Source organism: Pezoporus occidentalis, unplaced genomic scaffold (assembly GCF_034315485.1).
Source record: "Pezoporus occidentalis ecotype Australia unplaced genomic scaffold, CSIRO_AGI_Poc_V1 ctg223, whole genome shotgun sequence".
Classification (NCBI taxonomy): domain Eukaryota; kingdom Metazoa; phylum Chordata; class Aves; order Psittaciformes; family Psittacidae; genus Pezoporus; species Pezoporus occidentalis.
This window is the reverse complement of record NW_026914106.1, coordinates 338,291-354,818: the sequence shown is the minus strand read 5'-3', so window position 1 is coordinate 354,818 and position 16,528 is coordinate 338,291. Positions and strand designations below refer to the sequence as shown.

General features: G+C 47.8%; 1 protein-coding gene across 4 annotated transcripts in view; it reads left to right on the top strand.

The window, feature by feature from the left end:
- CSMD2 (CUB and Sushi multiple domains 2) overlaps positions 1-16,528 on the top strand; it is a 291,426-nt gene that overhangs the window by 200,995 nt on the left and 73,903 nt on the right. For all 4 annotated transcript variants that reach the window (XM_062620680.1, XM_062620679.1, XM_062620678.1 and 1 more), the window contains 8 exons: positions 1,800-1,969; positions 3,378-3,534; positions 3,919-4,110; positions 5,420-5,546; positions 8,856-9,058; positions 10,938-11,129; positions 13,655-13,793; positions 14,304-14,491. In XM_062620680.1, the coding sequence (XP_062476664.1) occupies positions 1,800-1,969; positions 3,378-3,534; positions 3,919-4,110; positions 5,420-5,546; positions 8,856-9,058; positions 10,938-11,129; positions 13,655-13,793; positions 14,304-14,491 (1,368 nt within the window). The remainder of the gene's footprint in view (positions 1-1,799; positions 1,970-3,377; positions 3,535-3,918; positions 4,111-5,419; positions 5,547-8,855; positions 9,059-10,937; positions 11,130-13,654; positions 13,794-14,303; positions 14,492-16,528) is intronic.

Here is a 16,528-nt window from a genome sequence, read left to right as displayed (position 1 = left end):
CCTCCCAGTCCCCTCCTGCAGCTGGTTTGAGATAGTACATTGATGGTATAATGGTGGGTCGAATTCAGTTCTGGTTTGCATAGAGCTCTGGTGGCAGAGTGACAGCTTTGGCCACAGCGTCCCTGCTGCACACTTAGATCTGTATACTCACCCTGGATATATAATGGTACTGGAGATGTACCCCTTAAGATCACAGGTGCTTTGTTTCTGCCAGGCAGACCAGACGCTTTGTATTCAATTCCTGTTCTAGAAATGGGTCTGGAAAGAATACGGGTAGCTTGTTCCTTTGGCTGACCCCTCTCTCCAGGGTAGGGATGCTCCCCACCAACTGCTTCCTCAGATCCCAAGTGGTGAGGTCTCCAACATCATCCCTGCTTTTCATACATGGCAAGAGACGAGGAGAAGGTTGCTTCCGAAGTACCTCCTCTTGGTGTATCTGCTGCTGCCTTACTTAACCCCGGCGTAATCCTCACTTAACTCCAGTGTGTTATTGGAGGACCAGCAGAGGTGGCAGAGTCCATGCAGACAGCTGCACAGTGATGGTTTCCCTCAGCTCCAGCAACTTGGTATGCTGTGAAGGGCTCATGGAGACGAGGCAGAGCTTGCTAATCAGGAAAGCTGTTTCCAGGGCAGGTTGGAGTGGTTCTCCCCAGCTGTGCATGCGAAACACCAGGACTCGAAGGAGCAGGAAGCTGGTGTTTTACAGCTGGAAATCTTCCAGGGTAAATAGGCCAAGAAAACAGTGGTGTGTGGTTGCTCATGCGGGAGCTAATCAGGGAGTAGCAAAAAACCCTGAGCGCACGGTGGTGGCACGGCAGGTTTACACATGTTGAGGGACTGCGGATACAGTGAACCGGCTGCAGTCGGGCACTGGGACCAGGCAGCACTGCTGGCAACAGGAGAATGTCCTTTGGATGCCATTTTGCAAGCAAGCCCTCAAGCTGTATGGAAGCACTGCAGGCTTTTGCTTCCACCCCGGGCTAGCAGCAGGTAGGAGTTCATCCTCACACCGTGCCATGAGCTCAGCGCTGTCACTGACAGCAGCAGTGCTGCTGCTTGAGTGTCTGCTCGCTGCTTCATGGAGAGAGGACGTGCCTGTAGCAGTCCTCGTACACTCACAGTGGCATGGTCCTACACGGGAGAGATTGTGGTCTTAAAAGCTTGCCATTAAAACATAAAATGCAAAGGTGAGGGATGGTTGTTGCTGTTTTCTGGAAGCATTGAACTGCGATTTGCTGACATCCCAAGCCAGGTTGAGCCTCCAAAGCTGTCATTCCCTTCCTTCTCTAAAAAGGCTCCTTCTGCCAAGTTCAGAGTCTCACAAATCTTCTAACTTCAAATTTGGCTTAAAATCAAATGCTGTTCACACTACATAGAGTAGAAAAGGAAGCAGATCTGGTGAAGGAGGAGAGAAGTCTTACTTAGAAGAATGTGATGGAACAGGGACAGACAGCAGATCGTGGTGGATGAATAACAGCAGGGAGAAGACTCTTTCCTTCCTTATTTCCTTCTTTCTGGAATCATTTGAGCACATCAGCTTCCTATGACTCAGTTTCCCTGTCTGCATAAGGAGAGGGCATTAATCTCTCTCATAAGGCACCCGAGGTTTAACGATGATGGAAATGCTGTTAAGCCCTGTTTCGTTTGCTGACTGCACTTGGAAATAGAGCCCGTGGATATGGTAGCAGATGGGTATAGGAAGGAGAGAGCATCTGTGGCTGATGTTGGAATCACCTGCATGTGCTGTATGGCTGGAGTACAATGGGATAATTAAAATGTGTTTTTTTGTCTTTATATAGCTGAATGTGGTTCATCTGTAACTGGAACCCAAGGTGTTCTGCTGTCCCCCAACTATCCACTAAACTATAACAACAACCATGAGTGCATCTACTCCATCCAGACCCAGCCAGGAAAGGGGATCCAGCTGAAAGCCAGGACTTTTGAACTGGAGGCAGGAGATGTCCTCAAGGTAATTCTTGTGTCTCAAGCAGTGAAGCATGGCTTGCTGCATCGTCCTGTGATTGGCACAGCAGGTTTGAACACAGCAGCAGGGTGCCGTGGAGCCGGCTGAACTTCAGGCAGGGCAGCTGGGCTAAACCAGCCTGTGTGCATCCTCTCTAAGGTTAGAGCGAGAGGCAAAAGGTGTGAAACGTATCTTGCAGCCGAAGGACGCTGAGCAGGGTGTCCCCACTGTGCATTAGTTTGTGCTTCAAAACATTCTGTGTAATTTTAGGGAATCAGCACCTCTGAACGTCACCAGCAGCAGCAGTCTGTGGTACTGAAGCAGCAGTGAGTGTCCTGTGCACTTCAGCCTAGCTGCTTATTTGGGCCTTCAGTCTGCAGATGGATGCATAAACAAACCCTCTGGCCATTAAAATGCAGATGTCTCTGCTTTATCACTGCACCTTCTGCTGTGGAGTCTTCCCTGAGATCTGCACATTTGTTGGAATGCCAGTTTAGTTTGTAGCTAAACTTCAGCTCTTGTCTGCGTAGTTGTACAGAGGAGCTGTTAACACATGGGGAGGTGTGAGGTGCTTAGCATTATTTTTGTGTTTTTAAGAATCAAGGCTGATTTGTCCCCAAAAAAGGGTTGATTTAAATGCAGAATTCCAGACAAGCTCCGCAGCATTCCCACACTCGGATCAATCTGCATTTACAAGTTTCAGGGCTCTGTATTGGAGGAGACAAATCCAGGCTGTTTGTTAGCCACAGAGAAATGGGGTTTGTAGCAGACATTAATATTACAAGATGTGTGCTGCTGTGCTAAGCCATCTTCCCAGAGAACGCCTCTGTCCTTATTTAAGTGCCATACTTCTGCACTGCAAGATGGGTGTAATCCACATATTTTCAGCTCACAAATGACTGGAAGGAGAGAGAGATTTCCAGCCAATGCAGAGAACATACTCGTTGTGGAGGAAATGATGTTCTCTCAACAGGTTTGTCATCAGCTTCTCATCTGCTCCTGAGGAAAGGAGCTATCAATCTCCACTAGTGAGAAGTTGCTCTTTATCCTCAGAGAGAATCATGCTATCTAAAAGAAAGGGATAAAAAAATGTGTTTTCTTAAATAATAGCAGGGTCAAGGCACATCTGTGAGTCAGTGTAGGGAGAAAATGGTTTTCCCAGTAGCTGTGCTTTGGAAGGAGCTTGGTTCAGAAAACACAGCCCTGGGTGCAGTGTAAGCTCAGGTGTAAAGAGAAGGATGTGGATCCTCCAGGGTGTGAATCCTGCTCCTCAGCTGAGTGGCACCACTCTCATCACTAGTTGGGATAGTTTCCCTGCCTTCAAAGGACCTGTCCCCGTTTGCACAGGGATGATTTGGTCCCTGAAGTAGCAAATGAAAGATGTTTGCCAGACTCTGTTTCTTGTTCCTGCCAGGTCTACGATGGCAACAATAGCTCTGCTCGCCTGCTGGGCTCCTTCAGCCGCTCCGAAATGCTCAGCACCAGCATCAACAGCACTTCCAGCAGCATGTGGCTTGAGTTCATCACCAACGCTGAGAACACGAGTAAAGGCTTTGAGCTGCAGTTTTCCAGTAAGTCCTAAGGCCCATATGCTTGTGAGGTGGGGGTCTGAGGTACCGTGTTGTATTTTTGTGCTGCAGTTGCATGACCAGGGGAGAGTCCTTCCCAGAAAGATCTTGTAGTCTCAAGTGGAGTTGGAGTGGGAGAGATGATAATGTCGGCAAGCCTTTTCAGTTGTGAATGAGGCGGTGGGGATGCAGAAACTTTGGATCCAAGCTGAGATACCAGATTTGTGGGATCTCATTCAAATAGTAATTAAAAAAATATTGATGTTCAATATGGTGTTTTTTCTCTTCAGCAAATGATTTTGAGAAGAAAATTATGATCTGATCCGTGTTAATGTCTCCTGGCTGTTAAGTATCAGATTAAAACAGATGCTGTTTCTCCCACTGCAGGTTTTGAACTCATTAAATGTGAGGACCCTGGCATCCCACAGTTCGGATACAAGGTACATGACGAGGGACACTTTGCTGGCAGCTCCGTATCCTTCAGCTGTGACCCTGGCTACACCCTGCGAGGCAGCAGGGTGCTGGTCTGCCTGACCGGGGAGCGGAGAGCTTGGGATCAACCCCTGCCAACCTGTGTAGGTGAGACAACTCCTGCTTTGAAAACATCCTCTTACCAGTACTCCCTTGTGGGCATCATGCTGAGCTGAGCACCCTTTCTTCCTCCTTTGCTAATACATATGACTTTAACTCTGGTATTGGTTCCACCCCTCTACATTAATAAAGACTGATAAGGGTGCTAGGTAAGGCACCTTCAGGTTGAGAGCAGTGATGCTATGATCTCTGAAAAACTTCTGCAAGCAGCCTGAACGTGGAGCACTGTGCTCCAAGCACGTTTGACAAGGTTTCTGCAAGGAGACTGCTGCTTTGCCAGTCCTTGTCCTCTCACTTGAATGTGTTCAACGAAGTGGCACCACTTGCTGATAATGGCAGACACCAACGTGTGTCCAGGCTTTTGACAGTTCTGAGTCGTGTTTATTTGAGAGCTACATGATGTCTGATCCCAGATTCTGAGACGCTTTAATTCCCTCTGTCTTTTCTTAGCTACGGCCTGAGTCCCCTCTTGCCTGTAGCTCTCCAGAAGAACCTCTTCTTGCTTGGAAAACTCGGGTATTAACTTTTTTCTGTCTGAATGAATTGCTGTTGATTGTTACTCGACAGCTTCATGATTAGCCGCTGTATCCAGGACATGGAGAAGTTCTTACAGACTTAGTCCTCCGAGAGATCTCAACAAGCAGGAGGCTGCTTTCGTGGCTGTGATTGATGTGCTCAGACATTGGCACCCCCATGAGTTAGGAACATTCTTTATGCAGGAGCTCTCTGCTGAATTTTAGTCTTGATTATTGAGGTAGAAAGACAAATTTCTGTGATTTATGCATCATCTTAACTGTCCCCCTATTTGCTGTACACATATTACATGTGAATAGTCACGTCCGAGCCCGTGGAAACGTACAGAATTTGAATGGCTACGTTATGAAGATGGATTCAAAATCCTCAGGTTCATTCAGCAGACACACACGTCTGCTGGCTTCTTCATTTTGTCACACTGATGAATTGTTCAGATGTTTTGCGGGTACAAGCAGAAGAATTGAGCTCTTTCACCCCACATGTGTGAATCAGGGAAAGCCGGATGCTGGCAGGCTCTGCCTTTACTCACTACAAAGTCAGAAAGGTGGAGGGGAGCTTTGATAGCATGTCACGTGTTGGGAACGTGCACAGAAATGCAGCTGAATTCAATGACTCTCTTTATCTCTGTTTTGTAGGCTTTAAGAATCTCTTTAAATGGCAAGAAATACTCCCTGTTGTATTTGTAGGATGAGATTTGCTTTGTTGCCAAGTAAGAACTGTAATATGTCATGAATCTTCTCACTAACCCATATGTTTCTTTCAGCTGAGTGTGGGGGAACTATCAAAGGAGAGTCGTCAGGACGGATACTGTCTCCTGGCTACCCAACACCCTACGATCATAATCTGAATTGTATTTGGACAATAGAGGCAGAAGCTGGTTGCACAATAGGGTGAGTAGGGACAGGGTTATTGTAGCCTGGTTTTCTTCCCATGTGCAGCTTATTTTCCCAGAAGCAGATTAATAATTATACAAGGGAAGCAGAGAGAATGCTCTGTCACCTTGATAATCCCAAACGAGGGAACAAGTGCTGGTTTATCTCCTTGCCGGGTTGGACAGAGGTAGCATTGCTTCTTTCTCTTCAGCTTTTTAGCCCTGTTTGGACTGTGCCTGTAGCAGCTCTTGTGCCGTGAGTGGTGACACCAGATGATGTGCTATTGCTGCCTGTAGTCTTTCTGTATTAAAATAAAATCCAAGAGCTTTATGTGCATGTACAGTGTAAACCCCTTCCCTCAAAGTGATGTATGCAGGACCAAATCTTCTCCACCAGATTAATGTTGAATTTCCCGACCATGTTTAATATGTGTCGAAGTGACAGAATCCTAAAGTGATAATGTATGTATAAAATTTCCTGGAAGATCACATCCCAGGAAGGGATAGAGGCAGCTCTGGGTTTGGTTCACCTCCAGCACTGAACACGGAAAGGATGAGCTCTGTCACATTGCAGTTGTGAGAGTGAAGAGTCAGGTGTGAGGGCCCCCAGAGGTGAGTGGACAGCTGGAAAACTGAGACCACAGCACTTACCCTTCATCTTCTAATTACATCTTTTTATTGGTTTAATAATAAATAGAGCACATACAATGTAATTATCCTCCCAAAGGAAACACTCAGGTTGGTTTGTAAACATCTGGTCTGTACAGAGACCAAAGACTCCTTTCTCCTCCTCCTCCTCTGACTTCCTTATTGTCCTGTTGCTGCTTTCCAGTTGGAAAATGGCAGTTTGAAATGTAATCTCTTTCTGAGCTCTCTGAATTTGGCACTTAGGTAAGCATGGTGCTGAGAACATTTGGCTCATAAAGTTAGTGCAGTCACCAGCAGAATCCAGGCAGTTTCCTGCTCAGTGATACTTCATCTGTGATCCCTGCTGCTGCTTAGCCACTGTTCCCACACTGAAGCTTGCCCAAGCCCTGCCAAGCCATTTCAGTGCTGCTCTGTGTGTACCCACGTACTGCAGTCCAGCTAAAGCCATCTTCAGCAGAAAACTGAAGTATATTGGCAAGGAAAGTGTCTGCTAAGTGGTGGGACTTGAGAGGGAGAAATGTAGATTGTAAGTTCAGCAGTAATGCTCCTCTCTCACCATCTTCCATCATAATTTCTAGTGCTTGTTAGCTGGTGTGTCAGCCCTGTTTCTCTGCTGACCTGAGACCTGTTGCTGTTCCAGCCCTACACTCCTTCACTGTCAGTGCCCTTTTATCTCCACCATAGCCTTCTTGCTACATCAGCACTCGTCACCTCTTCAACAGAGGCTGTTAATTATGTTCAGCTCTAGGGTGCTTTTAGATGATGAGTTTATGCTGGAGATAGGTTTGGTCCGGTATTTTCATGTTACTTAATGGAGAAATGTTCTCCATTAGCTCTGCTCTTCAGTGTGGTTCAATAATGGATGGTTTCTGGTGTGAACACAGGACAAAGAGCATCGTCAATGCAGCTTAATTCCTACACAGGCAACTTCCAGTTGAAATCTCCTCTTTTTTTTTTTTCCTTAAGATTTTCATGGGACAACATAGACAGCAGACACCCCCTCTTCCTCCTCCCCCAGAAGCATAAGTGACTGCTTCAGCAAGTGAATTCACTAACGCACAGTCCCTGTCTGCTTCTGTAAGAGTACTCGAACGAGAAGCTTGTGTTTGCAGGCTGAGCCAGAGGCTTGGAAGGGGCCAGGGCTGAGCTGCGCTGGTGCCAGGCAGTGGTACAGTAGTACACCTTTGTGACCCTGCTGTTCATCAGAGATGAGAGCGCCCTTCTTCTGCGCCTTTATTTGGCAGCTCAAACAGAACAGATGATCTCTGGTAGTTGAGAGCGCACATTTTCAGCAACTTCATTTTTATGGTAATCCATTGGAAAAATAATCTTCTTCACGCATGATACAATTGTATAAAGCTCTCATTTATACCTTACATTAAAATTAATCACCAAAGCTTTTTGAATAAAGCTGTATCTGCACAGAACGAGGGAAGGAAAGATGGAAAAATTACTCTGCTCATTATTGCCATGAAAGTTAAAAGGGCTGCACTCAGAGAGGATTAATCCTGTGCATGTGCAAACAGACACGTGCGCACGCACCTAAAATTACAGCTGAAATGACTTGTCTGTGGGACTTGGGAGAGAGATAGGAAGGAGGAGTAGGAGGGAGCTCTGGAAAATGAGTGAAACTTGCCTTCGAGTGCTTCCCAGTTGGAGGTGGCACTGGGGGTTTATTGGATAGCAGGGGTCTGGGTGTCAGCTGATCTAGGTACAGTTCTGCACTATTCAGAACTCTGTGAAGTGTGTCCACATCCTCGGAGGTGCTGCAGTCCATCGCTCAGAACTTGTACCCCCGTTTGCCCCCCTTCTGGACACCCTTTCCTGCCCCTTTCTGTTCACCTCCGGGGCAGTAACACCCTGGTAAGGGTTTATTTTCCAGCTTTAATGAAGAGCGGTGCTGGGTGTTTCCTTCCCTCTTCTATCCCCCCACCCCCCCGACACACAGGATTATCTTGGTGCCAGGAGCAAATGCTTTGCTGTGAGTGCAGGTAACAAAAATCAATGTGTTTTATCAGTAGATGCTGGCTCTTGCCAGTGAGCGGTTCTTTGCAGGACACAAAAAAGAAAGCTAAAGGACAGCCAAGGTTGTTGCTGTGTGCAGCACAGGGACAGTGGGATGAATGTATTTGAGTTGTGAACGGACCCCAGCACATTTTCTGCTAAGTCTCTTTTTCGAGTAAGTTTCTCCATACTTCTGTGTTCATCTGTTACAGAATTCAGTGGAACTACAGGCAAACCCCGTCCTCTCCTTCACAGCCCCTGTACCTCTCTGCTGGAGCTTTCCTATGTGTCCTTGGCTGAGCCTTTTGTCTGTGTGACAGCTGCTTATTGCAGTGAGCACCTTCAGTGTAAAACCAGCTGTGACATTCTGGCTAACTGCCCACGATGCCCTTTTGGACCTGTACCTTGTTCCTCAGGATTTTTAGGACAGAAACACCAGAAAGGACCCAGCTTTTCAGAAAACATTAGTATCCATGACTGAGTTGGGGTTTTTTATGGATGTGACCAAGAGATCTTGGGGCTTACAGGTGGATGAAGTTTGCTGGAGGGCTTTCAAGCTGAGTTCAGGTAACAGGAGAGAGCACATTCCTTGGGGGTCAGGCTACCTTAGGCTGGTACCGACCACATAAAGGCAGAGCTCTTTGTGGTCTGACTTCCAGTTCATTTTGCCACACAGGCTCCATTTCATGGTTTTCCACACTGAGGAGTTCCACGACGTGCTGAGGATCTGGGATGGTCCAGTGGAGAATGGCATCCTCCTGAAGGAGATCAGCGGGTCCAGCTTACCCAGTGATGTCCACAGCACTTTCAACTCGGTCATCCTTCAGTTCAACACTGACTTCTTCACGAGCAAGCAGGGCTTTGCTGTTCAGTTTTCAGGTAGGCCTTAGATTGTTTCCTCAACGTTGCCCAGCCCAGCTTTGCTGATAAAGTGATTTCGGGTCCATCTGCAAAGTACTGATGATGATGGTGTATTGAGCACGGTAGGAGCAGCAATTGTGCTGTCTTCTAGGACTTCCAGCCATTTGTGCTCTACCAGCAGTCTCTGCAAATTGAGAAACTTTGCTATTCTGTCCTTGCAATGCAGGTGAATTCTGTGCTCCCTCTGCTACAGTCACCTTCACAGTGGTGAACTTGTGAACTTGGCAGCAAGATGTGGAGCAATACATTGTGGAATACACCAGAAGGAATTACAGATACTTTCCATCACATTCCCATAGGTCCCTTAAAGACACCAGTATGCAGGCAGCTTCTCCTGGGTGTTCTGAGAGCAGTTGGTCAGTGGGCTCTGAAAACCAAGTCTATTTACAAACCCTCAAATTGGATCCCTGGAGATGCAGACCACGAAAAGCTCTATCGGCCATAGGGATGTCATTGCTCACAGCAGCACTACGTGTAGTGCAACTGCAGTCTGTCAGTGCCCCAGTCCTGGCTGCTGTTAGCTAAGATCTGGCCTTGCAAACACATACCTTTCAGTTCTATTAGAGTAATGTATTTCAGCCCTGACACAGAGGTTTCCAGGCTGCAGGCCTTCCCTGGCATGACCAGTAGCCAGGTGCCTGTCTTGGCGATGGGAGTAAACAGGGAGGCTGTTGAGTGAACGGTGATGCGACCCTCCTGGGACTCAGACGTATCCAAGCATCAGAGCTCATTTTGTCTCTCCCAAACTTCTGCCCATAGCTCTCTGCTCAGGGTGCCTTGCATGGCTGGGAGAGCAGGCCAGCTCCTTGGGAAGGGTTTGTGCTGGGTACAAGACCTTCTGGGATGACCAAGGAGGAGGGAAGTCTTTGTGTCACCCAGCACAGCTCTGCTGTCCTCTTTCTTTGTGAGGCTTGTGTCTCCTGCTAGGAAGAGCTGCTCTGGGCTGCTCGCTTGCTTATCTCGAGCTGCACAGAAAGAGAGAGGGGGATTTCCTCTGGCTCTTTTGAGAAGAGCTTTCTCTAAACTGCCTGGGTGTAACAGACTCTCCTCAACTTAGCAGGAAATAAGCTCTGCTCCACTGCCCACTGCAGAGCTGCTCTTTTTTAAATGCTCCTGCTCAAAGCCTTTGTTCACAAGGTGTGACTGAGTAGTCAGACCTAAGCTCAAAAGTACACAGTTTTGGATCTTGTGAACTTTAATGATCTATATAGGCTTGCAAATCTCCTATCCCCCCAGGCCTTTCCGTACTGTTTAGTTGTGGTGTTCCCAGCCCCTGAGCTCAGTCAGTAGTGAAGCTCTGCCGCTTGCCCTGCGCTGAGGAGGGGCTGAGGAGCTCATCTCACCCCAGAGGGGCACGGCGGAAGGACTGGGAGGGAAACCCATGTGTTTGTGACGGGTCAGGCTCGGTGCTTCCCATGGCTGAAGGCTAAATCGCTCTGCCCCGCCGGGGAAGCGGGAGGTGCCGGGGGATTGGTTTGGTTTGCAGCGTGTGTCTGACACACGGCTCTGTAGAACTGCCATGTAGGATCAGCGGTGTCGGGACTCATGAAGCAAACATGCATGTGCACAATTATGCATCAGGCTTGCACTCTGTGTAGTGTACTTGAACCTGCCGTTCCCCAGAGCCTTCACCAGCTGGAGTGGCAGATGCTCAGTGCAAAGGAAAAGCCAGTTCTTGTGTGTGGCAACTTTAGGGGATGCTGAAGGAGGAGGGATGGAGAATGAAGTCATTGGTTTGATGTGTGTTTAAGGACAGAGTCCCAGTACAGCTGGTGCTGTAAGCCTGTGTTAAATATAAATCTATCTGTATGAAATACGTATTCTTTAACACTTTCAGTTTCCACTGCCACTTCCTGCAATGACCCGGGAATTCCCCAGAACGGGAGCCGGAGTGGTGACAGCAAAGAGGCAGGTGACTCCATCATCTTCCAGTGCAACCCAGGGTACGCTCTGCAAGGGGAGGCCAAAATCACTTGTGTGCAGATTGAGAACAGATTTTTCTGGCAGCCAGACCCTCCGTCCTGCACAGGTATGAGCACATCCAGCCTCCACTGCACTGCCTTCCCTGCCCTGTTCTGTTGCAAGACTTCTGTATCTGAAGGGGTGAGTCCCACCTGCTTTGAAGAGGTGTGTGACGAGGGGTGTATGTCTCGGGTAGCTGTCTCCTAGAACTGCTCTTCAGGTTTATCCCCAGAGCGTCTGGGACAATGAGAATCCAGTTCCTGCTGGAAGCTCATAGGATATACTGCAATGTAAGTGGTGATATTTAATCTGACAAGTCAAAATTAAAGGCTTCTTTAAAACTCAGCTGGTGGAGAGGATTGGGTCACAGGTGAATAATTTCTGCATGAGGAGACAGCAAATTCTGTCAGGAGAAAGAGCTATCTGACATTTTCTTTGAGCTCATAAAGTAATAAAAGAAGCTCGTAAAAGTGATTCTTTTTAGTATGTCCAGAACATATAAAAATAGTCATGACAAGCACATAGGAGCAATAAACATCAAATTTGGCCTAGCTGGCCAGTTAAATACCAACTGCAAATTACTTACCTGTAACCTTCATTCCTGTTTATGCACTGTTATCTCAAGCAATAAACCACATTAATTCCGTTTCTAACATCTGATTTAATGCCAGCTAGGAAACTTGTACAGCATGCACGGGATTTATGCTCCCTGCAGGATGACTTGGTTTCTGAATGACTGTCTTGATGATCTAGTGTGGCACCCTTTCAGCCTGATAGAGACAGTCCTTTTAGTCTTCCTGGAGCTGTAACTAAATCATACTGCTGCATGTCATGCCCGTCTCGTCATTCTCTTGCTGAGTTTTCTTTCACAGCAGAAGCTGAGCTCTCAGACCCAGTGCTTTAATCTTGGTGTGCGATGCATTCCCATGGGTCGTCTCCAGTTTGACTTGGAGATGTTGTGTTGGGTCCTTTCTGAACTATCTTGGTTTAGGAGTCATGATCTCTTTGAAGAAGCTGAAGTCAGTGCCTTGCTCTTTCCCTCCATTCAGTGACAAAGGATTTGGAGGAATAATTAGTGGCCAGATAATACCAGTTTTGTAACAACTGGTAATGGGCAGCCTGGTTAGAGCTGAGTTGGAAAACGGTTTAATTTGGGCCTGGGGTTTTATATTTCTATTTTGCTTTTTCACATCTTTATTGTACAGCTTCTGCAGTCCCTGAACAACGTGGGCTGAACTGGAACCTCCACTAAAACAACCCCCAGAGGTTTGGGGTATTTGAAGTCTGTATCCCGACCCAGCTCCAAACAGCTGCAGCTTGGGCCAGTTTCTAGTTTAAATCCTTTGGAGACTGTGGGTGGGATTTTCAAAGGAATGGGAGGGTGTTGCAGAGTCATCCCCCTTCAGCATGTCAAAACTAGTCTGTGTATTTTAGTTTCTTCTGAGCTTTCCCCAGCCTTTCCAGTCTGGAAGGGGAATGCGCCCTAAAGGTTTGAGGCAAACGGGCACAGAATAGGTGCCTGTTGCTCTTCAGGTTATTTGTGCATGACCTTCAGCTAAAGTCTTTGCTGTCCATGCTGTGATTTCCTTCTCTGCTTGAGAGGGGTAATGGTTGTCAGTGCCTGCAGTAGCCTGCAGCTGGGCTTGGCTGAAGAAGTTGCTTTTGGGCCTTGGAGAAGGGTCTCTAGTTGCATCTCTACTGTGATCTTTAGAGAACAACCCACACTGCATTTTACCTGAAACCTAGAGATTCTTGTGTGTTTGCAGGGCCTTGTAAAAGCCCACGAGATCCTAGAGTCACAGGGTGGTTTGGGTTGAAAGGGATCTTAAAGCTCATCCAGTTCCAACCCCCTGCCCCAGGCAGGGTGACACAAGGTCGCTCCTTCGTGCAGGATCCTCCCAAGACTGATCCTGTTCTTTCTGTCCCGTACTGGTTCATCTCCCGCTCGGTGTTCCCAGTGCTGTAGTCAGACACCCATGTTGAACACGGGATGTGCTGCCCTTACTCTCACCCCATCCCAGATCCAGGAGGATTGATCTGAGCAGTGGAGGAAATCATAGAGCATCGACCCTCGTGAAGAGACCGCAGAAGGGCTGTCAGTCAGCCATGAGTGTTTGCCACAGTGGAAATATATGCAGGCACTTTGAGCCTTAAAAAAGTAATAATTGATTTTTCAATCAGCTTGACATTTAATGTGTTGGAAACTGTAATAAACAAGAGCAAGCCATTAGTCCACACAACATGTTTCACTCACTTAGCACCAGCCAGACTTTGACCAGCAGTTGCCTAAATAAACACAACAGAAAAACAGAAAGCATCTTCTCCTTCTGGTTGCTCACTTACGCATCTTCTGACGATCACAATAGCATCTATAGCTCTGCGTGTGTATAGGTGTAGGCTCTCTGGAGTAACAGAGCCCTCATCTCTGTGAGGGCCACTACAAGCTCTTGTAATGCATATCTTGGTATTGGACAGCTGTGTGTGCTGCCTCGCTGTCCCCTTGTCTGTCTCTTTCTCCCTTCCTGCACCTCATCTGCTCCTGTTGACGTTTCCCCAAGACCAAGCCTCATCCCTTTGCTTGGTTGCCTTCAGCTCCCTGTGGAGGGATCCTGACGGGACCGGCAGGAGTGATCCTGTCCCCGCAGTACCCGGAGCCCTACCCGCCAGGGAAGGAGTGCGACTGGAAGCTGACCGTGTCTCCTGACTATGTCATTGCCCTGGTGTTTAACACGTAGGTACCTGAGACCTGTCTGGCTCCGTGGCTGTGGCTGCCTGTGGGGACAGGGAGGGGATACCAGTGGTGGGGTACAGCCTGGGTGAGCAGGGTCTGCACGTGGCTCCTTTCCTCTCTGAAGGAGCCAGCCCTGGTAGGACTGTCCCGTCATCCTCAGTAGTCTGTTCTCAGGCATGACCATAATTCAGGGAAGATACACGTATTTTGCCTGCAGCTCCTTTTTGATACACACATGGTTTTTACAGAACATAACCATGTAACTGGTGCGGCACAGGAAGCTTCTATAGCAACACTGCCTTATGCTTTGTGCTGCTGACTGCATCACCAGTCTGTGGCTCCTTACATGTGGAATGGAGGCGGAAATGTCCTGCACTGAGCTGAGGAGCTGTCTGGGGCAGAAGCAGTCTCTCAGCTCTGTGGCTGTACCCATCAGGACCACAGTCTGTTGTTCTCCAGGGGCTGCAGTAGTATGCTCATACTTCCAGCACCTTTCCTTTGGTTTTGCAGCTTCAGTTTGGAGCCTGGCTATGATTTCCTTCATATCTATGATGGACCAGATTCACTCAGCCCCCTGATTGGAAGCTTTTACGGCTCTCAGCTTCCCGAGAGGATAGAGAGCAGCAGTAACAACCTCTTCCTCGCCTTCCGAAGTGATGCATCAGTCAGCAACACTGGATTTGTCATTGACTACACAGGTAAGAGCTGTTCTGGGGTACTCCTGGCCCTGGATGCTGCCTCAGCAAACACACGGGGCTTGACCTGCCAAATTCTCAGGTTAAACCACCTCACTGAACCAAGTGAGAGCAGCTCTAGACGCTGTGGAAGCCTCTCTTCAGGCAGTAATCCTGCAGCCTGCTTTGCTACCACCACAGCTGGCTAAGAGGCATGGGAAGAAAAATGGGGAGTTGCAGAGAAGGGCGTCCTGCAGGCTGGCAGAAGAGCCAGGCACCAGGTAGATAAGAGCAGCATTAAAGGACTGTTACGTGGCTGAGGATCAGTCACATGCGGCTGCTTCTTTGTGGGGCTTTCATTAACAGAGAAGAAAGTTACTCCATCATTTTTTCTTTCTTATTAAAGGAAAAGAAGGGAGCTTCCTCAGAAAACAGATATATGTGCTGTATCTTTCTTGTTCCACACTGAATTTAGATAGTTCTGTCTTTAGTGAGCAGAATGTGCTGCTTCACTGCAGATTTGAGCTTTTGGAGCACTGGAGTGTGCTGAACTGTTAACTGGTTATTAGGAATGCTCCACATTGCCATGGATTTAAGATTAATTTATAGTGGCAAAAGCTGCTTTGTCCAAGAAGAGGGGGTGCAGGCACACATACCCAGTGTGGGATCTCGGTCTCAATTGCTGATACTGTCATTCTGGAGTGTTCCAGGCACAACTGGGTGCCTGTATCCAGAGGTGAGGGTCATGGACGTGGATGCTCAGAGCTCTTGAGCCAGTGGAGCTCTTCTGAAACCTGTGAGTTTTGCTTCACTGAAGATTCTAAAGCATCTACATAAAAAGTCAGTAATAACTGATAAAATGAGCAGAATAGCTCACAGTGGTGTTAGAGCAGCGGCTTGGTTTTGCCTTCCTTGCTTGAGGATGAGGTAAAACATTGTGTGGCTTCAGCAGTAATGGTGAGAGACAGGGGACGTGGTTGGAGTTTTCCCTGGGTGCTTTTAGCTGTCTGTCAGTGGAGCAAGCTGAGAAGTGACAGACCTGGCACTGCTGCTGTGGGAAATGGGGGGAAAAGGGAGGTTTTGGCAGGTATGTTCGTGTTTGTGCCTAGGGTGGGTGGAAGAATGGAGGTGTTACAAACTGTAGTAGAAAATATGCTCTGAAAAGCTGGATCTGATGAGCTGGGATTATACAGAATGGAGAAAAAAGATTGACTGGGGAAAAAACAGGGCTGGAAAGAAATGGTTCTTGCAGCCTGCTCTGGCCTTTATGGACTAGCTTGCAGTATGGGAAAAAAACATCGATGGCTTCAGCTGTACTGGATGTGTGCCACTGTGAAACATGGCTTTGCATCGTGGTGTACTCTGAAACAGGCTGTTGAGTCTTGTTGGCCCAACTGTGTGCTGTGGGAGCAGTAATAACCCGTGATGGAGAGCTGATGGGCTGCTGATGCTGCTGCTTTTTCTGTGTGTTTGGGCAATTCTCTCTTCCCATAACCTTGTTTCCAGTCTGTGGTTCCTGCTTTTGAATTTACCTGACCAGAGGTTAAAAGGTAATGAAATGGCAATTCCTCTCAGTTACCCTCAAAAGATGAAATTCCCTCTAGCAAAGTTAGGAAACGACAGGACTGTGAGCACTGCTTAAGAGCCAAGAGATTAATGTTCTTCTGCTGTCATTAGAATTCATTTTACTAAAAATGAAGTCTTTGGTTTTCTTCTTTCCCACTTTCTCTTCGGGCAGCCAGAAAGCCGTTAACAAATGAAACCTCGTTAGGGGGCTTGTGAGGTGCATTTTTCTCCTCACCGCTCACCAGTGCTGGCCATTTCATTAAGATACATTTTGTGTATTCATGCACTGATGTCAGATGGAGACCGCACTTCATTGGCAGTGTGAAGGGTAGGCTGTTGTTTGGAGAGCTTTTCCCACGTTATTCCCCCCTTACATCTCGTGTGTGTTGAGGACCTCTGCCGTGAGCACACAAGTGGCTCAAACCCCATCAGTTGCTGCCTCCAGCCGAGCAGCTCACCCTGATGAGCTGGTGGTTTGGTGCTCGTGCTGGGGGC